This window comes from Boleophthalmus pectinirostris, unplaced genomic scaffold (assembly GCF_026225935.1).
Source record: "Boleophthalmus pectinirostris isolate CB_2022bp ecotype Guang Dong unplaced genomic scaffold, ASM2622593v1 HiC_scaffold_16, whole genome shotgun sequence".
Lineage (NCBI taxonomy): Eukaryota > Metazoa > Chordata > Actinopteri > Gobiiformes > Gobiidae > Boleophthalmus > Boleophthalmus pectinirostris.
Window position 1 is genome coordinate 20,245,109 of NW_026571095.1, and position 22,675 is coordinate 20,267,783.

The window sequence follows — 22,675 nt, forward strand, 5'->3', positions numbered from 1 at the left end:
ATACTTAAGTGAAAGGAGTCAAAATAAGACTAACAACTACAATAATCAATCTGAAATCAATACAGCTTAACATGTTGAAACTAACTAGCCAATATGGATACTTGTTATCAACGAATTTCTGAATGGGCTAAGACATAATGGCAAAAATATGACGGAAATGTCCTAACAAATCACAAACAATATTAAAAACAACACTACAACTACTACTACTACTAAACGATGATCATATCCAAACTATATACTGACATAGTAACATTGTTGTACAGCTGCCTATTTTAATGAATAGTTTTGTCTAAAGTAACTTATTAATTTGACATTTTCTTTTTTAAATCCACTTTGTCTATATGCAAATGTCTGCTTTGCCCCAAACTCTAATAAACATACATAAGCTCGGACTAGGAGCTAGGACTAGTTTTACGGTTGCTTGCAAATTAAGTCAAACCGACAAACTGTTTCGGGTTGGACACCTGTCGTGGACTACTGTATTTGTTGGTGTATACATCTGAGAGGAGGAAAGTTTTGTAAATATTGTTTTATAGGAAGTTATGGATGAACTGGTTTTGCTCGTTTTCGGCCTGATGCTGCGCAGGAAATACACACATGAGCAGGCGATGAGCTGCAAAGAAAAAAGACACTTAAGTACTGCTGTTCGCTCCTATGTAATACAAACTAATAAGTTTGTATTATAATTTACTTTTGTATAATGATTTAAACTTAGATTTGGTTTGATCTTGCTTTCTTATTGGAGTCCCCAAATAACTGTGCACTGATGTACAGGATCAAAAGTCAAATTGGTGAAAGGTCCCAACCCAAACCCAAAGGACACAACTGCACATACTGCAACATAAAATATAATCACCTAACAATTTCATGTATAGATATGATAAAACAATAAGAGAAATTATATGATGATACGATATAACATCTAACAGTGAATAGCACTAGTGTGTTTAGTATTGCATTTGGGCTATACATGACTTATAACAATGTTTTTAATTAACAGTAAGTGAAATGTAATAAAATTCTGCAAAATAATCTATTTAGATATACAATTTACTTTGTGCATGACTCACCTGATTGGCTGATCCAAAGTCCAAGCCTGTCTCTGTCATTCCCAGGAACATGGCGTCTCCGTCCAGCTGAACAGACAGAAAACAACAGACTCAACATACAATAATAAAACAAAGTAAACACGATACAGAGAGGAAATATACTCAGGAGGAGGTTTCATAGTGACAAATACTGTTTGCAAAGACCAAACCTGTTTTATTGTCTTTGAGTCCAAATAATAAAAACCTTTTAATTTCAGGGAGTCGGGCTGTGAAACTAAATAAATAAAATGACTCGAAATGAAATCTCAATGAATTATTGTTAAATTGCATTGGTTTATAATAAAGGGGTCAAAGTTCAAGGGATGCACCAAAGAGTAATGCACTTCTTGGTATAAGAAGAAAGGCTCAGAGAAACTAATATGAATATATTTCATGGAGAGCCCTTGTAGCTTTATTTTCAGCTGCTTTGATGAGGCAACCTTTTTTTATTTTAAGAACAGCTTTGAATGTATGTTCAACTTAGTTTTAATGAAATTCATCTGGTGTCGGTATTGGAACTGAAAAAAAAAAAACTGGATTGATGCAGAATTGTAAGTATGCCTATCTTAAAATAATAAGTTAAAATAAAACCTTTTTCTCTGAAGCAACTTGCTAATAAAATGTAAAACAAATCTTGAAGGAAAAACTTGTCTTTTGTATTGGTTATTGGGGATCAAAAAGCACTACTTTAGTAAAGAAAATATTTTTAATTACAGAACATCAGCAGCATAATATGGATATCAGAGCAAAATATTTAACTGTTATTAAAGGGGTCTTGTGTAACTTTTCTGATGAAGGGTCTACAACCTGCTTGTTTCCATGGAGAAGTTATATCTTTGTTTACACAGTTTGCCATCAAACCAATCTATCTTGCAGATATTAAATTACATGACAAAAAAAGCATGCAAGGTGGGTCACCTCTCCACTTGAACTATTATGTCTTCTTCTCTTCATGTATACGTTCACAGATATATATAGTTTAATGCCATAGAGACAAACAGATGGCAGACCCTCCCCCGGAAAATTACTCCTTTAAACTTAAATTTGAATAAGAAATCTATTTTTATATTCAAGTCTGTCAATGAAGTTTTACTGTAAGCTGAACAATTAAGCAGCCATAATTTACTCATATTATTTACTCACGTCTTGGCTTGGACATAATCATAGTCAATAAACATACAGATAGTTTGAACAGGTGTGCTGAAGCAAAGCTAAGACTTGTTTCTCTCGAAAACATGCAGGTGGACAGAGGCAGGTGGAGCGGTGGCCATACCCCAGCTGTTGAGTCCTATGCAAATGTGGTGTAGGCTTACAGAGTCAACACAAGGCCAAAACAGTGGCGTGGCGTGTGCCTGTAGCAGGAACTTTCAATATACAATGCCTTAAAACATGGCCAACAATAAGAGCAGTAACAGAAATGCTCCCAGCCAAGTGTAAGATTTCTGACGGAGCATTTGATCACAGGAGAGGCAAACAAAGAAGAGGGCACGACCACTGAGCGTATCCACTCAACTTCTAGGGTATTATATTTGAAAAGAATGCCAGACTGGAAAAGCTATTTTAACAAAGCAACCAATGATTTTAATTCACTAATGAAAATGAAAAAAATAGCTTTTTTCATTAGTGCTGAAATCTGTTTAGAGTATTGAGCCTTTGTATAGAAATCGAATTGCATTAAAGTGACCACATTAATCCAGACCATAGCAATGAATAGGCAAGAGTATGTATGAAGCTCTTTTTACAGGCTTCCTGTTTCCAAACAAAACATCAGTATAATTTTAGTAACAGTATCAAGACAAATTATGTTGAATGTTAATGTTAATTAACCAGTGCAAATAACAGACCTGATTACATAAAAAGGGTTAGTTTACGTTTGAAATATTGCTTTTTAAAAAGGTTAAATGTCCCACTCTCCACCTGCACCTACTACTGAGATAAGACTATTAGAGATTAGAGTATTGACAATAGAGTTTATCAATATGAACAGGTGTTAGTGATAATGTGACTGATATAGGTGTATTGTATTATTGATTACACAGTCTATAAGCAACACTAGCAAGCTGCTAACAAGCTCTTATTGACAAGTATTTATCTGGGTTTTAACTAAATTGTCAGTGGTCAGTATGTTTATTTTTACCACCAGAATTAGGATGTTAGAAAAATGCCTCACTGGCTACCATATAAGCCTGCTATATTAGAAAATGTACAAGGCTATTAGGGTTTTTAAATGTAAATAATTGCCGTTACTAAAATTAATGTCATGCTTGAGTGGGAATAATAACATAATATCCATAAGTTGGGCTTCTGGAGTGACAAATTGCAGTCCCATGGCTCATTTGCATTTTGCCATAGACTTTAATGATGATGAATGAAATTATTTAACTTAAGACCAATTCTGATTCAAAATACTAATCCATCCAAGTTGTGACATGTTGCCACTATCAACAAATAATAATATACAGTACTTTTGTTTTGTAGGGCTGCAAGGATCAGTTATTTTTGATAATTGTTAACATACCAAAATACATTTTATGATAAAAACAGCTGCATTATAAAATCTAAACTGCAAATAAGAGCATTTTTACATATTTTATTCTGTGAATACTTGTATCTGGATGACAGTAAAGTCTTAGTGTAAGTCAATAATACATTTTATTTGTATTTTCTATCTAAAAGCCTTAAGTTAAGAGTATTTTTTATCTTGATGACATCTCAGTGTTCAATAGACATTAGGGCAACATGATAAAATACAAATCACAAAGGCAGCAATTTTTGAAGTAAAGTTATTTCTTCTACAAACAACAAAATATCCTGTCTTTCTCCACATAAAACAGCTACAGTCTAGATGTGTAGATACATATTCTGAAATACGTGTGTTAGTTTGTTGATTCATTTTTCAGTCTTCTGGGTGCGTTTAAAATGTTAACTCTGACCAGAATAAGAACGCATAAATTGCAAATCTAATTGTAATGCTTGTCAGAAAAATCGTTTGACTAGTCAACAAATAAAAAAATAATTGTCATCTTTTATAATAATCATTAGTTGAAGCCTTATTTTTAGTAAATCAAAGATGGTTACAGTAGCTTTATATTTTTCAAAGTTGTTCCTGTTGATTTTCTCTTATCTGCAAAGTGCAAATGCATTTTCCATTTGAGAAATAATCCCGGGTTGGGTCGGTCACAGCACTTTGCTTCTTTCTGATCTGAAAAAAACACTCACAGAACAGTAAAGGTGCTTCTTCTCTGTCGAGTTATTCCTAAGTAAAAAAATCACTTTAAAAACCTGAACTTTCCCATCATTTTAGTGTATTTTGAATCAGAAAAGCTTACAGTGAGGAAATAAAAGGATTGCAAGCTTCGTAGTCCAACCAAATTACCCTCTCTCTCTCCCTTTCTCCCCCCTCTCTCTCTCATCTCTGTTCGTGTGTGTGTGTGTGCGCAAAGCTAAGGTTTGAATAACAAGCAGCCAGCTAAGTGGGTCAGGGTTGGTGAAGGGGGAGAGAGAACTGGGGAGAGTCTATTAGGATGACAGACAAGGACAAAGAACGGTAGAAATACAGTGTATCAAGACAAAAAAAAAACTGTACTGAACGACATGTTGGGGAAATAAATATGAGGAATACTGCGTAATATAGTAAGGGTTCATGTAGAGAAAAGCTATTAAGAGAAAACATCTGCCAGTAGCTACACAAGTGCGTACTCACTCAGAGCGCATCGATTTGAACAGAGTGGCTGAGATTTGTTGGAAACGTAATTTATTCTGAAAAATAGGTTGATGCGTTTCACCATGGTTGCATTATAGAATTGGACATGGTGTAACCCTACAGCCATGTGAGCGAATGAGTTTGGTGACCACTGGCTACAGAGGAAGAGAAATGTTAGAATACTTCTTTTAGAGGGATTTGCCAAGGAGATGTAAAAGCTTTCACAAAAATGAAACTTGAATAGGCTATACTTATCACTTTTTTGTAATTACACATCAGTTTATCTGTTTCAGTTTGGTAAATGATCCATCACACTATTGCAAATATTTTGGTTAAGGATATAAACATTTTCTGATAATCTATAATTATGACAGTTCAGGTCACATACTGTAAACTGAAACAAAACAACTAAAAATAATAATATATGTCAATATAAATTACAAATTATAGAAATAAATAAAGATAAATAAAGATATCAGTGAAAATTCAGCAGTTGTGTCTTCCTAACTAGGCTACCATGAGCTTTCAGCTAGACTAAATCCTTAAAAAATACAAACTGTGCAAGTTAATCAACAAAAATAAGTTGTAATCATTCTTAACATAATCAGACAAATTCTCTATCATCAATATTTAAAAGCTAAAGTCAGATTGGTGAGTGAGTGCGGACATGTTTGTAGATTTTCCCAGCAGCGCTCAGTGATTGTTTACCTGTGCCTTATCTCCGTCGCCATGGGAACTATGTAAACCAGGATTTTATTGGTGCAACTGTCTCCTCAACCTCCATCGTGTACTTTTCCAGTTTAAAAGCCTGAGTAATGCCAAACACAGCACATTTGAATAGAGAATCAGATTTGCATGGCCTGGTCCTATTTTACACATACAGAGAAAGCCAGTATAACAGGTTGAGGTGATAAATTTGTGCTTTGTCAACCTCGTGTTTCAGGCCCAAAAATCCTCTGCCAAAGTTATATTAAGTTATGACACAATAGTAGAAATAGTTAGGATTTACAGTCAGATAACACCCATCAAAGCAAAGTTCTGCAAAAAAAAATCAGTAACACTATAATCAAACAGTTATCATATCACAGACAATGCAATTAATTAGAATGTCATCTGCAAACATAATGTGTTCTATTAAAAATGAAGTGAAGTTTGGACTGCTGATACAAACATGTTCTGAAAAATGTAAGGATTTTGGATTTGTTTAGCAGTTGATATTTCAGTACATTCTCATTGTTAATGCTTTTGGACTTGGAAGATTGCACTGTGAACTAAAAACTGATGATGATGAAAACATAAATCACCAATCTAATCTCAATCACAATCTAATCCCCCCTCCCCTCCCCAAAACTGTGCAGCCCTATAAGGAGAGTTTGAAGTATGCAGGTTCAACACGAATAACTGCTACTAGAGTGACAGTTTAATGAAGTCCATGTCCTCCCTTGGTTCTTTACAGCTTGCACTCCCCATCCGAAGGCTTACATGTATCACTTGTATTGGTGGTCAGTTCATATGAATGTGACAGAGAATAAAACTAATAATTATAACTAAAGAATAAAACATGTAACTGATCAGTAATTTGGTCTGCTGTCATTACCTACTTGCCTCCATTGAGTGACTAAGATTAATGACATTCAGTGGAACATTACTGCATTATCGCAATAACATCTCCTTGGAGACAAGCCCGTGACAGACCCTCCACCAGGAAATTTACATTGTGTACGTTCAAAGCACAAAATTTTAAGCATCATTATCAAGGGTATTAAATGACTTTTGAATTAAAAAGCACATTGTGTCTCCTCTGTATCTTCTAATATTGGCCACTAGGGGTGTGCAAAAATATCAAAATATTGATATATCATATTGTTTAATGTGATGATACAGTATTGATGTTATGGGTTGCTGTATTGATCTATCACCAAGAGTATTTTTTGGTATATTTTACTAAATTATTTTGTTACAGCGCTCAATTTTGTTAGCCTGATTCATGAGCCAGTTTCACTTCGTGGAAACCGTCTCACCTCGCAGTATTAGAATTCATTCGCTTGACGATAGGTGGGTACTTTTTTTTATTTAACCAATCGCTGCTATTTGGTTGTGACTTTTCCCAAATCCTGCAAGAAGAAGGACAAAAACGTCTTTCCTCTTCATAAAATTCACCAAACATTCTCTTTGTTCTGGCTTCCTTGTTGACAACACAGAATGTATGGCTCTTCGCTGATTTGCTGATTCGCACTTCCAGGGTTTTTGTGAACCATGTATTCCGATTCTTGACCTAGTTGCTGGAGAGAAATGAAATTGAGTGGAGGCACTAGGTGGCGCCAGCCGGGCTACAGCTTTATTGCTTATTCAGAGAAAGGAAACTCATTTATGCAACACATTTGACATATTCACTCTTTTGATGAGTAAAATGTGCATGTTTCAAATTCACATTGCACAAGAAGTGATTTAACAAATAGTTTTAGTATCACAGCCATGATTTAGCCATTATTTTTTATTGAAAACCGTATTGAATCGATTTGAAATATTTAGCTGTATCGATGAGAAGCGTATAGTATGGTGGACTATGTATCGAGGTATGTATCATATCGGCAACTTCTTAATAGGCAAGGCAAGGCAAGTTTATTTGTATAGCACAATTCGTACACAAAGTAATTCAAAGTGCTTTACAGAATAAGAAATACATTAAAATCATAATAAAAACAAATCAAAACATAAATAATCATGAAGATTAAAATTAAAAAAGAGAGACATAAATTGGAGAGAAGAGTGCGGAATGAAAACCTTTCAGTTATATGCACAGTTAAACAGAAATGTTTGTTTTGTTTTTTCTTAATAATACCCAGCCCTAATGGCCACTCAAATCTATATCACATATACCAGACAAAACATTGCATCCAAAAAACTTCTTGCAGAAAGTTTGGGGTCAAAATGAACAACAGTTAACAAATGTAACAATTCTATTTCAATGTCCCCACTGCAATTAGCACTAACACTACAAACTTATGACTGAATGAAAGTGCTAAAAAAAATACAAGAAAAATCAAAAGTGTTCTGCTTAGGAACCAGTCCAACTTCGTCCTCCACAACTTAATTGATCCAAGCCATTGTCGCTAATACGCTACACGCACACACAGCGAACAATGCAGCGATGATTGCCGCATGCGATTTTGATTGCAATATGTTTGTTTTGGAAAGCAAATCCTGATAATTAGTCTCTTCTGGCAGGGCTCTATCTCCACCCATCTGTTCCAACTGGCACCTCTCCACAAAACGGGAGTCCCTCGTCCCTCCGACCACAGAATTCAACCCAGAGAAAGACTTTGAGCTGCCGGCTACCAGCACTACAAGTCATCCAATCATCTTCAAGATATAGGAATAGTGAAGGAGGGGATATTTTGGGAGGTGGAGTTGGAGGGGGGTACTTGGCAAAGGGGCTTGTCCCAGGATGTGTTTGCCAAACTGGACAGACGGACAGACAGATTGACTGGTTGTGGTTTGATAGATAATTAGATGAGATGCCGACACTTTGGCAAAAAATAACAGGGACAATAGGAAAGATTTGAAGACTGGATGGGTGATGTTGGAATTGGAAGAAAAAATGAATAAAAATTACTTTAAAAGAAGGGTTTTGAAGATTTGTTGGTTTTCTCTCACACTGGAAAAAGTGCAGGTGCCATGATGTAAACTGGTCTTTTTTTGCCCTTATACTTTGCTACTTCTTACTGCCCATTGTTTGATATCATTGACATTGACTGACCCATACTAAACCTACATATAGGCTAAGAGTTAAGAGTTATGATGCAGCAAAAAGACAGAGGGAACTACATGGACTATGATCCTTTGCTCCATTTCAGTGTAGACTACATGAAGAAGTAACAGTTCTAAGCACTTTTAAGTCTTAGTTCTTTGGATTAAGACTTGTCAAGGCATTTTAAGAGGAAAAAGTAGCATATTGACAGTTTTGTTGCCTCCACAGAATATCACAATAAATATTGTACCGTGAGATGTATATCATGAAAATATCGAGAGATTTTGATATTGTTACATCCCTAATCCTGAGCCTCCCCACCATATTGTGAGCTTTCCCACAATATCGCAATAAATATCGTACCGTGAGGTTCATACCGTGATGATATCGTATCTTGAGACTTGAATATCATTACACCCCTATTAGCTTTCGTCATTACCAAAGTGTCCATTGGCTCTTTGTCTCTTAGGTCTCCAACCTAAGCAACCGACTCGGGTCCCCCGCTGTGAAATAAAATTGACAGCTGTAATAATTTTAAGTGGCAAAACATGTTCAATCTCATTTGATAGTTTGTTGTATTATTGTGCCCAACTTCACTAATTTTCATTTTAACAATATTTAAAGGGTCACAAGTTTTTAGAACGCCCCCCACTGAGGAAACTCTTCTTGTTGGCATTGCTTTAGTGATGGTCAATAATAGCTTACAGGGACAGCTTTTGCATTCTTTATATACTTGCATCTAAACAATTACAATAAACAGACAACAAATCAACAAAATTAAGTGTGCAAATCATTAAATCATCCCAAATTTAAGACTCAACTGGTTTAATTTTACCATCTTCAAGAAACTGTGCTGTTTTTGGGTGTTTTACTGAGGCTGACATAAATCTGCTATTCAGTGGGTTCAGCTTCTTTTTACAGGTGACATTTTGAGTACTTTTCAGCATTCAAAAGATGTGATATTTTGTTTTGAATTGTTAACCCGTGGATACCTTCCTTTGAACATAGTCTGTGTATTTACTGCCTGAGGTTGAATGCCGTCAAGCCAATTGTAACACAGCTCAATCCTGTTTTATGTCTTCACTATAACGTCAATTAACAACGCGCATTAACACCGTGCCTCCAGACAAGACAAGCCGTCTTAAGACATGTTTTACAAATCCATTAATATTTTCCTGTAATCCTGACTGACTCAAACTGTTTCTGGGGAGATGACAAAGCTGCCACAAGCGTTTCATTATTTTGTATTTTTTATAGCGTTGTTGAGTGGATTACGTGGTGGAGGCCATGGAGAGGTGCCAGTGAGTTCATTCAGCCAACACGCATAGAGCAGAGTAATCATGATGCAAAGGGCTTATAAGAGCAGCAGGTAAACTCCACAGAGAGGGGGAGGGAGGAGGAGTATGACAGCTGATGTGTGAACTGAATCATTTAGATAGATAAATATCCAGCATAGGCCAATTAATATTTTTGTTTTGGCCAATTTGCTGCCTAAAACAAACACAAAGTTTTCATTAACACACAAAGAGGTAGCTGCCCAAAATGTGACTACACATCTCTCTTAAAAGTTTGTGGTAAAAGGGGGCATGGGGAGGAGTTTGTAGTAGATTTAAATTAATTAATTTGGGGAAAGCGATCAAATTCGGCTCAGAGCTTACTGGCCATTGGTTGCTCCAATATCGTGAAAAAACGTATTTCGATTGATCTCTGGTTGTTATCTCTAAATATTTTAGTATTTTTCCTGATGATGATATTCAGACATTAGATAATATGGAAATTACAGTAAATTGAATTCAAGTTTTGCATAAATCATGAATGAAGTTTCTGTTCTTTTTATTTCAAATCTTTTTGCAGTAATTTTAACTTTTTAGTCTTTATAATAGACAATATACTTGATATTCTAATTGAAATATTATTCATTTTCAATATATTTTCACCTCAATACCTTTAATGGTTAAATATTCAAGGCAAAATTGCACTTGTAAGAAAGTTTCACTCAACTTTTAAATCAATTTTGAGATATGCACATTACTGATTTTTTTATTTAAATTTTTGTCAGTTTCACTTACACAACTTAGTCAACTCAATGTCATTACACTGGAAATTGAAATGATCAGTGTCTATAGGTCTAAAATGTGGATCAGTCAGGAAAAGGCCAGTTGAATTTCTCCGACATTTTTCTGTAAACAGTGTCCTCCATTACGCCTTCACACCTGGTCATAATTTATCTTAAACTTGATGATCTCAGTTTCCCTCTCACTTCACAAAGACACACATTTGTGCAGATACCAGACTGACACCACTCAAGTATTTCCTGTTTCTAGTCCATGCAAAAATATATCCAAACAATGAGATTTACCCACTTCCTGTGTGCATTCCTTTCTCTGTACATGCCTTTCTGATTGTATAGCGCTCCATATATAAGATCGGTGGTGCATAAACAAGTCATACTAGTATATTTAATCTAGTGCAGTGTTACAAAGGGTATGGGCATGTTTAAGCCTATAAACCGTTTATATTTGTTAAAGGTGCACTATTTACTTTCTGATGAGGTGTCCAAAACCTGCTTATGTCCATGGAGCTATTACTGCTTTGTCATAAAGTGTATCTAGCATGCCTTTAGTTAATACTGGGAGTTTTATTTTTGAAAAAAGTACACTGAAAATATGCATTCTTACTTTGCTGAGCGGGATCTTCTTTAGGGTTGGGCGGTAATACGTTATTATGGTATCCCATGGTATCAAAAGTAACAACGGCATCAGTTTCATTACTGCAATTAAAAGATCTGCAGCACATAAGGGCCTAATATATTATCATTTATTAATAACTGAATGTGTTTACTCAGCACAAATGAATCTGTGGTTGTATTTTTTATTTAGTGCTATCACGACTTAAAACTAATAGTAGTCTATTACGTTTCTTTTAACAGCGTGGGGAGATGACGTTCGAATGGTTTCATTCCATTGTCACGTGACGCTCATAAGGGAGACCAAGACAAGATGGCAAGTCAGGCCACAAGCGAGTTGGTCCCCCCCAAAAATACTAGTACTTCTACAATTTGGCAGCATTTTGGCATCAGGCGCACATTTGTTTACGTTTTACAGAAACAAAACTTAAAAGCGCATGGCTAATTTGCATACACTTTAAAGCACTGATAAAAACAGCTCGCTCCTTGTGCACTGATGCAGTTCAGCTTCTGTCGAATTAAAGGACACAACTCAGTGGATTACTTGTGTTCTTTCTGCAACAGAGGATGTGTGGCTGACGGTGAGTCTGTTCTTCGTGTATTGCGTTAGAGATGGTTCATGTGAAACTTTTCAGAGATTATAAGTCTGTAGGTCATACACTTAGACCATATAACGGTGCAGCTTTGTAGTTTACCAAAGTCGTACTAAAATGTTTTGGTAATACAGTAATACCGTATGCCCCGGTAAAATCCTGAGAAAGTTTAACGGTATCAAAATTTTGATACTGCCCAACCCTAATCTCCTGTCCACAGATCTGACCTGTAGCTTGTCTTGGTATCCAAGAAGCATGTGGCGAACCCTCCACCCAAGAAGTTACACCTTTAACATGCAGCTTTATTGTATGTTGTGGCCCAGTTTCATTATTATCCAGGAACTGGACCAAGAAAAACATAAGATTATGAGACTTACAGTTATAGACTTTTACTACAAGCACAACAGTCTCCTTTGACAGGGCATCTGATGCAAGAAACTGTGCCAATTCAAAAGACAAAAGTGAACATGTCAGTAATTTGGCCAGAAGCCCTTCCTATAGCAAGCAATCACATATTACTGGAAAAACTCGAAACAGAGGAGAAGAATACAGAATATATATATGAGATGTAATCATTTTTGAAATACCACATTGTGAGACAGCCAAGGTGAAAAATGCAAACCTTTTTGACATATTAAAAGAACATTCAATCTAAAATGAAAAAACATAGGCTATTGTATCCACTCATCTCAATGACTCTTTACAAGGATGATCTTTTCACATTTTTCTGTGTCCTTCGTTCCCAACCTTCGCCGCTGTCTCCCATCAGTCTATTTGCTTTAGAAATACCTCACCCAGCTTTCACAATCATCATGTTTACATTACACCCTGACTCTCTCTCTCCTCTGTCCTACCATCTCTGTTCCTCTTTCTGTCCATTTTATAACATTTTCTTTCACTATGTTTGTATACTCAAGCTGCTCTGCTGTTCAAATGTTAAACCAATTATATGAATCAGAGGCCTCGAAATAACTTTAGCATGAAGTGTTGTGTCTCATTCTACTTAATTTGATGGGCACATTCAGGAGCTGATGTCTATAAATAATACAACGCTGCAATTTACTCTATCTTTACTGAGCAGGAGGTAGCTTTACCACCCTTACTGTAATCTAGTGCTATTGTTATGTCTAGCACTATAAACAAACATATTAGGTAAGAACAATTTGGTTGCAACTTGTTTTTGCAGAATTTTCTGCTATTTTAGAGTTTTGCAAGATCTAAAATTTATGAAATGTTTTGCTTCAAGAACATCCGGTCTTGAAAATTCATCAATCATTGAGCAACAGGGACAGAGATATAAATGTAAATCTGAAATAAGACAAAATAATGCAAGAGTCCCATTCATTCATTCCAGAATGTATTAATAGATGTTTAGGGTAGTTATTTTTTATGCATAAGACTATTTTTTAATTTGTACTCTTTCTGTGTAAGATAGTGATCCATCTCCTTCTCTCCATGTTATACTCTGGCTATCCAGCCCTAGCTTGATTCATCAGACAGTTTCACTTCGTAGAAACCATTTGACCTCGCAGCATTAGAATTCGTTTGCTCGACTGTAGCCGGGTACTTTTTTTATTTAACCAATCGCCGCCATTTGGTCATGACCTATGTAATGTGCTGCTAACTGGTATATTAAGCTTTTCCAAATCCCGTAGGAAGAAGGGCAATTTCCCTTGATAAAATTCACCAAACATTCTCTTTGTTCCAGCTTTAAATCCTTGATCTCTGGAATCGTTGCCAACACAGAATGTATGGCTCTTCATTGACTAGCTGGTGCCCGAACTCGCACTTCCGGGGTTTTTGCAAATTGTCTAGTGTATTCCAATTCCTGACCTAGTCGCTGGAGAGAAATGAAATTAAGTGGAGGCACTAGATGGTGCCAGCCTGGCTAATCCACACAGTATGGCAATAAATGTATTAAGAATCAGTTAACGGCACCAGAGCGTGTTACATGTCAGATCTGTGGAGAGGTGACCTAGTGTAGTTTTTCAAGGTTTGCTGGGGCAATAAAGCACCCATAATTGAATTAATGCAAGATAGAGTTTATGTGTAAGCCCATACTGTGGTCTGGGTAAAGTAATACCATCTCCATGGAGACAAACAGGTCCACCAGAAAAGTAACATATTGCTCCTTTAAATAATTCAAGTCTTAGCAATTTTCTAATTACGACCTGTCAAATCCCAATTTCAGTTGATCATGCAACCCTATTTTGGCAGGTTATTTACCTAAAAAGTACTTTATGGCCAACATTATATTTCCTATAGAAATGAATTGAAATGCATTGGTGGGGGTGATTACTCACCCAGTGTTTGAAGAAAGAATAGAGCGCATACCAATACCATTGAAAACTGGATACCACTTCAGTAAGGCCTTGGCCTTTTTTGCTGTTTTACTACTGAAATACTATTCATGGTGGTGTTACAGATTAGATACATTTGCAGTGAGGTAGAATAGAGGTAGAATAGTTTAGTGTTATTTGTCTGAATGGAACACAAAGATTGCATACAACATCTGTCCATTCCTCACATCTGTAAAGTAAAGGCACACCTCTTTTCCATTTATTTTCACTTGTAAAAAAATCTCGTTTTCAATTCGTGTTTCAATCTCATCACTCCACGCAGTAATACTTGTCTATCAGATCCAGCGAGCCGTGAATCAAAAGACACAGGGAAAAATAGTGCAAACCTTTATGGCCCCACCCCCACAGGCACCAATACATAGCCACATCCAACCCTACCCCCAACTACTCTCTCTCTCTCCTTCTCTCTCCACTCCTCTCCCTACCCCCAACCATGCATCTACATCTCCGTCTTTATGAAAACGCTGCCTGGCATTACTGTACAGCACATTTTAACCCTATAATCTTGTGCAAAAACATAAGAAATCTCACATGAAAACATGCATTGCATGTATGTTTAATACAGGCACTTATAGGCAGAGGTCTATATGGCTGGCTAATGTAGAAAAAGCAAGGATCGATCACACATATGAGTTGTATTGAGTTTCCCCAAATCAGATTTACCAACTGCTAGCATCATTCATTCTACTACTGAAATATTATGTTTTCAAGTCATGCATTTCTCAAACATCAACGCTTGATAGTGCTTCATAGACAGTTATGAAGCACGAATTTCATAAGATGTTGTTTACAAAATAGCACAATATTGAAAACAAAAAGTGTTGACGTTTTGAAAACCAACTTAATCATTTTAAGTAGTTTAAGTAGTTACATGTTAAAACAAAGAGATGAAAATTATTGTTTACTTGACACACTGGTGCCACTAATAATTATCTTATTACACCACACTAATTAAAGGCTGTGATTGGCCTGTTATTTGCAATGTCAGTGTCACTCAGATTGTACTTGCAGGTCAATAGAAGTTGCAAAATCCTATCTGTATTATTAAACAATGGGGAGCCTAAAGGAAAAGCTCAACTTAACCAAAATTTAATTACCTAAATATGAACTTGTACACTTGAGAAGGCTGTCAAAAATCATTGCTAACTAACTGATACTAAATCAAGTCAATCAAAACCAGATACCCATTTAAACAAGCATCAATGCTGAGGGGAAAGTTTTAGAATGGTCTCCATATCATGACATGACATGGGATATTATATAATGCGGTACATTATAGAAACTGCTGGTATTTTGTGTTGAAAATTTCAACTTCATCCTACTTTTTTGAGCACCAGGTCCCAAATGTGTTCACTTCCATATCCCTGTTTTTGTTATTGTTTATGATTTTTTGTTGTTGTACCTGGCTCAAACAAATAAAAAAAATATTTAATCATGTCCAAAATATTTTAAAATATAATTGATGTATTGAAATCTGTATTGATTATCCAGCCACTTCCTTAGTAACAAAAATGCTCTCAAAGCAAGTTTCCTCTGTCATTTCATAATATTATCTGTGATTGAACATAGTTACTGTTTTTTGTTTTTTCAGTTGCAACGTTAAAAGAACATTTAAGATTTAGTTCTAGGAAAAGCAATGAATCGTAATCTATATATACAACATGAAACCCACAACTATGGCACCTTCTTCACTGTTGACAAAACTGAGGTTAAAGTGACACTTGCAATGACGTTTTCACGCTCTTCCACTTCACCAACTGAAACTTGAAAAATAAACTTAAACATATTAAGACTTTTTTATATTTTAACCAAATACTAGATAAAATATGCCAACAGGACTTCGAGATAGATAACAGTTACAAAAAAGTTATGGATTATTGATTAAAATAACAAATAGCTCATACTTTTTACCATTTGGATGCCACTCTCTTTGCTACAAAACACATTTTGTCCTGTGTTTTAGATTCTGTATACTCCAGATAACAACCTTGCAATTATTAAAACAATAGTCAACAATATTTCTTATACTCAATGATGAGTTACAATGATTACAATAGTTGTAGGCCTACAGTCTTTGGTTTAGTTTTGTGTGCAATTTCATTATTCACACATATACAGTATGCTCCACTCTATATCGACAGCTGTAAGTAATTGAATGTGGCTTTGAGACTGGAGGCAGTACATAAAATAGTCCTTATAATTGTGCACATGTGAAAAGCCTCTATATCAAGCTTTGTCAACTTAATTAAATGAACTAGGACTTTCTGCTTAACCACAAGCTTTTTCGTAATCAAACTTTGACATAATACAGCTTACATTCATAGTAAATGGGTTATCAAAGGAGAAAATGCTAAGCAAAATATTAGTTAAAGGATTATTTTTTGCTATTTAAGTAAAACCTCGAAGCCAAGACTGGACTTCGCAATGGGACAAGCTTTTTATAGCACAATCAATGTCCTAATGTAAGGTTTAGATGTACTGAAGATATAATGGGCCCAATGAGGGTCTGTGATCAAATAGAAACCTTTGAGACCCATTATATGAAAAAGTAATGAGTGTATGAGATTACTATAACTTATGCCATTTCAAAGAGACTATAAATATGAGTAGATGAGACCAAGTCTGCTTTCCTCATACTTCATTTTGCCTCTAGAAGAGTGCTTACATAAATTAGCCATGTTATTTTGACATGTTAACATAAAAATCCACTACTGCATTGCATGATACCATAATAGGCAAACTAAGAAAACACTAAGCAAATGAGTTTGGAGAAGGGTAGACACTTGTATAAGTAGTGTAGAGCTGCAACAATGAATCGACTAATCATGACTAATTGACTATATAACATAATCGTGGTTTTGTTTCATCATTTCATCATAATCGTTATCTTCTGGACTACAAAGACTCTAAAACACAATGCATTTAAAAAGTCTCACAAGAAATAATCATTTGACTGGTTGATTAATTGAAAAAACAATCACTGACACTGACTTCTTCAGGAAAAAAAAAACATGTAATTACGATTGATAGTATTATATAAGTATTGTGAAAGGCAATTTATGTTTTAATAGTCGGATTTAGTTCACAGTGCACATTATGTAAACTTCCAGCCTGGAGTTTAAACAACTGAAAGAAGTCTGAAATATGACAAGCTCATCTAATACGCTACAATAATCCTGTGTATTACCGAGGTGTACTTTGGTGGAGGTCTAAACAACACTGCTGTCAAGAAAGTTGAAATTTTGTTGTTTGCAAAAGGAAAGCTGCTTAAATAATTACAGGATTTGTGATTTATGAATGTAATTTATAATTATTATGACCATCCAAATTGCTATTTTGATTAATATTGCAACGCTAGAACACAGTATCTAGCGCTGTACAGAAATAGGTCTCAAAAGCAGCAGTAATGTCATCTTAAATATGGGTGCTGCTTGATGAATATTTTGTTCACTTTAATATTTCTCTTATACGCTATGATTGCGAGTGCATATCTCTGTTGGTTAATACACTTGACCAGACTATCCCAGCCTAATGACATAATTTAGTCATTCATCACTGCCACAGGAGGCAGGTCCCACTGAGTCCAACACCCCACTGTGACAATAGCCCCATGTAAGTCTATACAATCAGCATCAAACATAAGAGGTGCTATGATGACCCCGGGTCGGTCTGTCCATACACAATGTACACCTCTGCGCTCTGATCATGACCTTTGAACTCTTTGGAGGGAAAACTAGACAAGAGACCTCACCTAAAGACACACCAATTAGGCTGGCAGAGACTCAATAGGAGAAATGGCACACATGCATTATAACAAAAAGCATATAGCCTGGACTTGCGTTTTTACCCAATGGACTGCTATTTGAAGATGTTTAAAATTGCTCCTATTTACGGTTAATTACCCTTCAATTAAGTGCGCAGAAACCCTAATTATAAGTTATCATTACCCCTGTGACACTAAGCCTAGACATAAATTGCATGCCTTTGTTAAAATGGGAGGATCTGATGAAAAAGACAAGAAATGGTTACCGTCACTGCCTCCTTAATTAACTGCAGTCTAATAAAGCAATTAATTACAAGTTAATTGGCATGGCACGCACTGATGAAAACACCATCAGAACCCGATAAGGGGTAAATACAACATATTGGAGGTTTCTATTTTACATAAATAGGCCAAATGAGTCCCACCTTGTTGTTCCCAAAGGCCGGGTCCTGGTAGGAGAGTTGCCCCAGCCTGGTGTGGTCTGTGGCTGCCAGTGGCTGAGGGGGAGGCGGGTACACGCTTACATCCATGGTCCACGATACATCCACTTCTAACGCGCGCACACTGCTCGTTCTTCTCCGTGGAAAATGTGATGTTTAATAAAGTTAAATAGTTTTGGATCTTTGAACACGCATTTATTACGTTTCTGAATGAATTAAAGCTGATCTAGGTGAAATTAAGTTTACTCTCTCTGCGCACCGGTTCACGTTGCAGTGGATCAAACTTCCCGGGTAACGCACTTCAGTGAGTCCCGCAAAAAAGACCAAAAAACGCACGGAAAAGCGAAGCCGTTTCCTCGTGTTGTCCGTGTCCCGTGGAGGAGTTTGGGGCAGGGGGTACTGATTGTGCCCGGTATGTCCCGTGGTGGGACTGTAGATTTGGTGCAGCGACCGCGCTCGTGCTCGCTCCGTGGGTGCTGTGCCTCAAACCTCGCGGACAAACTCATACAAAGAGCTCCATCTTCAAGTCAGCGGCATTCAGGCCACACCGGAACACTCACGACCTCTGTCAAAGTAAAAGATTCACGCGCACTTTTTCAACGGAAACGACATTTATTTTGGTAAATGCAGATGCCATGCTGTCATCTCTAATAAAGTTACATATGTGCTATTCAATTATTCGTTTAAACCTGCAATTAAGCGAGAGACTTCATACAAAGAATTGTTGTTGTTTTTTTTTTTTTTTTTATACATTCAGTCACCTGGGCCTGTTTATCCTAATTGGGTTTCTTAAATTATTACTTTGTAAAAAATGTAATCTAATTAGGCAACAGATGGCTAACTATTACACCTAACTACCTAACCATGATAATTTTCCTTTTGTTCTAGAGGAAGGATGGGATATGGAACCAGGCCTGAGTACAATCATTACATTTATTTCATAGTGTGCAAAGCAAAAATATAGTATCTAAACACATAGGCCAATAGTCATCTTTTTTATCTTTCATGAGCTCCTTCTTTTTATTTAGTTTATGCATGACTTTAATTATTCAAAAAAGCAATCCTTAATAATGTTGTAATAAGGTTTTGTAAGAATCTTTTGAGCCAACATTATTCCGGTCCTTTTCTCCTGTTAATACCATTGTATTTCTCTTCATAAACAACCTGTGTAATGTGGCAATAACAACATTGTAATGCAGTAATTGGAATTATGCAATTTCAGGATCATATTCCAAGCTTAGCCTGAATCATAGATGTTGTTTCCAGGTATTTTCAATAAAACTCATGTGAAAACAGTCAGTAGTTGGTTTAATTACAGTAAATAGGACAGAACAGGTGAGTGACACCAGAGCCTTTGAGATAAACAACCTGAGCAGATGAAACACGGTGAAAAGCGCAGTGTGTTTTTAACGACAAAACAAATTTCTATTATGCGAAAAAAACACACAAACAGATGCAGATAAACAAAGAGCAGCTCACCCTCTCTCCGCCCACACAAGCTCTCTCTCTCTCTCTCTCTCTCTCTCTCTCTCTCTCTCTCTCTCTCTCTCTCTCTCTCTCTCTCTCTCTCTCTCTCTCTCTCTCTGCCCACCCCCCGCACCCCGCACCCCCACCCCACACACACACACCTGCACCTGTTCACATAACCATAAATGTATCACAGTAATGTATGCACACAGACACAACCCACAGTAAAAGGTGTTATTGTCATTCAATTTAAATTTGAAGTTATATGTTCTAGCAAAGCATTTTCAGATCTCCACCAGGGAATTAACCCCGTCTTGCATGAAAACAAATCAAGGTTTTTATCCCTAAATGTGGATGTAATATAGGCTAGTGTATTAAGTTGTGACTTAGATTTGAAATGGTATAATATAAGTACCAGAGTTCACTAACCTCAGTACATTCAGTTTTATGATTGTAAAGATTTGTTACTGTACTGACACTGACATGAGGTTGGAGTGCATATTTGTACCTTTATCCTGCAATAGTGCATGATTAATTTCACAGAAAACCAACATTTAGACAGTGTACTGAGACTATATATTCTGAATACTAATTTTGATTGTATTCCCATATAGTTTCTTTTTCATTTGTTGGTATTCAGAATACTACTACTTTTTAAAAATCATGATATTTGACTACACAATTCAGGCTTCAAACTGCACAGAATTAGTAAGAAAAATATAAAATAGCTTTTGTGGTCTCTGCAAGTGTGATTTTTCCTTCTTTGATCAGTGATAAAATGAGTTCAGAACAAACGGAGAACTAAATATAAAGAGGTTGTTAATCCTATGTTGAATGCTTACATTATAATTTGAATGCAACCTTGCGTAAAAGTATTCAAAGTATTCAGAATACAGTAGTCTCACTGGACCATGTATCAGAATACATTACAAAATACATTTTAATGCAGGTATTCAGTATTCTGTAGCTAAACACATTTTCAAAGTATTTTTCACATCACAGAATTCAGAAGTAAGATTTTGACTGTGAAGTATTATCAGAATTTTATCTATGCTTTTGAGCAAACGTTCCACCATATTAACCAACCATTAGGAAGTCAGTTTTTACAAGTACAACCACTTCTCTGGGTTTTTTTATGTATGTCCATTTGATTACTTAAAGCATCTTGTCTAAACATTGAAGGAATGCATTACAAAACATAAACAAGTTGACTCTGTACAACATACTGAGTATGTCTTCCCCCTCTACCGCCTAAACCTCATTCTCTTAAGCATACACCACACTGCAGCCCACACATACATACATACAGTTCTGTCTATGATTACCCTTCCCCCACCAATACACATACATATATAACCACCCCTCCCCTTTGAAAAAAAGGCATAATTCACTTCCACAATTCTCCTCCCCCACGCACTCTTTCTCTATAAAACTCTACACTAGCACACTGCACTAAACCACAACCAATAAAACCCAGCTATGCACTAAAATAGGTTTAAATACACACACCACTAATGCATACGTTACATAGGAGAGAGAAAAAAGTGTCTCGGATTTCCATGTATTTTCCAACATATCTGATGGTAGGAAATTGTAATGTACTGTAGCATTTGAATGATGTCTGTCTCATATGTTGGGGGATTACATTATAGATTCATAGCACTGCAATACACTCCTGGCAAAAAGCAACCAGCGCTTTAGGTGGAAGGGCCCCACAGCTGTGCAGAGGCAAAGCACAAATGTAGACTAACAACAGGATGTGGTGAGATTTGGTGACATTATGGGCAAAAATATCATGATTACACAATTTCATGTTTCTATTACATTGTTAATTCTGATTAATCTACATAAAGTTACTTGCTGACATAATGTACTTTAGGGAGCAGTGCAAATGAGTAGGTTAAAATACTTTTTGTGTAGGAATATTTAAAAGTATATCCCACATGCAGTAACTTTAAGAGGTGTGCTAATGTTTCTGGAAGAGGGTCTGCTACCTGCCTGTCTCCATGGCGATGCTATTGCTTTGCCAGTAATCTTTCCACATATGCCATTAAACATGTGTTGCATTTATGAAATTGCTATTATGGATCAAAAATACCTTGAAACACACAGTTCTTACTGTGAGCATGGTTTTGTCTCTTCACAGATCTGACTTGTAACATGGCCTGGTAGTGTCATCTGCTTTAATGTCATACTGTGGAACATTCCAGACAAAGCAATAACATTCCAGGCAAAGCAATAACATCTCAAAGCAATAAGCAGGTGGGAGACCAGAAAAATTATATAGTGCACCTTAAAATTCTCCAAGCCCTGCATTTCAAGTGTGTGCTGGTTGCAAATGTTCTATGATGGTTTAAGGTAAAATTCAATATAAGAAGACAAAGACAATCCCCTCCTTTGAACATGAAAGTTCATTGACCTTTTGGTGAACTATTGTTGTCACGCTCAGCCTTTATGTGGTAAAGAGACATATGTCTGTTGCAATGTTTTCATCTAAGCAATTGGGGCAATGTAAAATAGACCAAAGGGTCTTATGCTCTTGATTTACATGAATATTTTTCCTGTTTTATAAGTACAACTAAATTCGGCTCGTGTCCTGAATTCAAATCACAAACCAAAAACTCAAATAATCACTGGCACAAAAGTAAAAAACCAAAAACACAGGCTAGGTCCCTGAAAATCTAGAATATTAGAAGCCTACCATTTTCTTAAAGCAGGAACGAAGCATGGAGATTGCAGCTCAAATGGGTTATGTGCATGTCTACACATTGCATTTTTATGTAAACACTTTTACTAAAGCAAACTTCCCTTTTTTGCCACT

At 36.1% G+C, this 22,675-nt stretch overlaps 1 protein-coding gene across 1 annotated transcript in view; it reads right to left on the reverse strand.

Annotated features, from left to right (window-relative positions):
- tox (thymocyte selection-associated high mobility group box) overlaps window positions 1-18,877 on the reverse strand; it is a 43,438-nt gene extending 24,561 nt beyond the window's left edge. Inside the window, exons 1-2 of the mRNA XM_055152148.1 lie at window positions 18,373-18,877; window positions 1,074-1,139 (exon numbers count right to left, since the gene is read on the reverse strand). Of these exons, the coding sequence (XP_055008123.1) occupies window positions 1,074-1,139; window positions 18,373-18,477 (171 nt within the window). The 5' untranslated portion in view covers window positions 18,478-18,877. The remainder of the gene's footprint in view (window positions 1-1,073; window positions 1,140-18,372) is intronic.
- Between the last annotated feature and the right edge of the window lie 3,798 nt (window positions 18,878-22,675).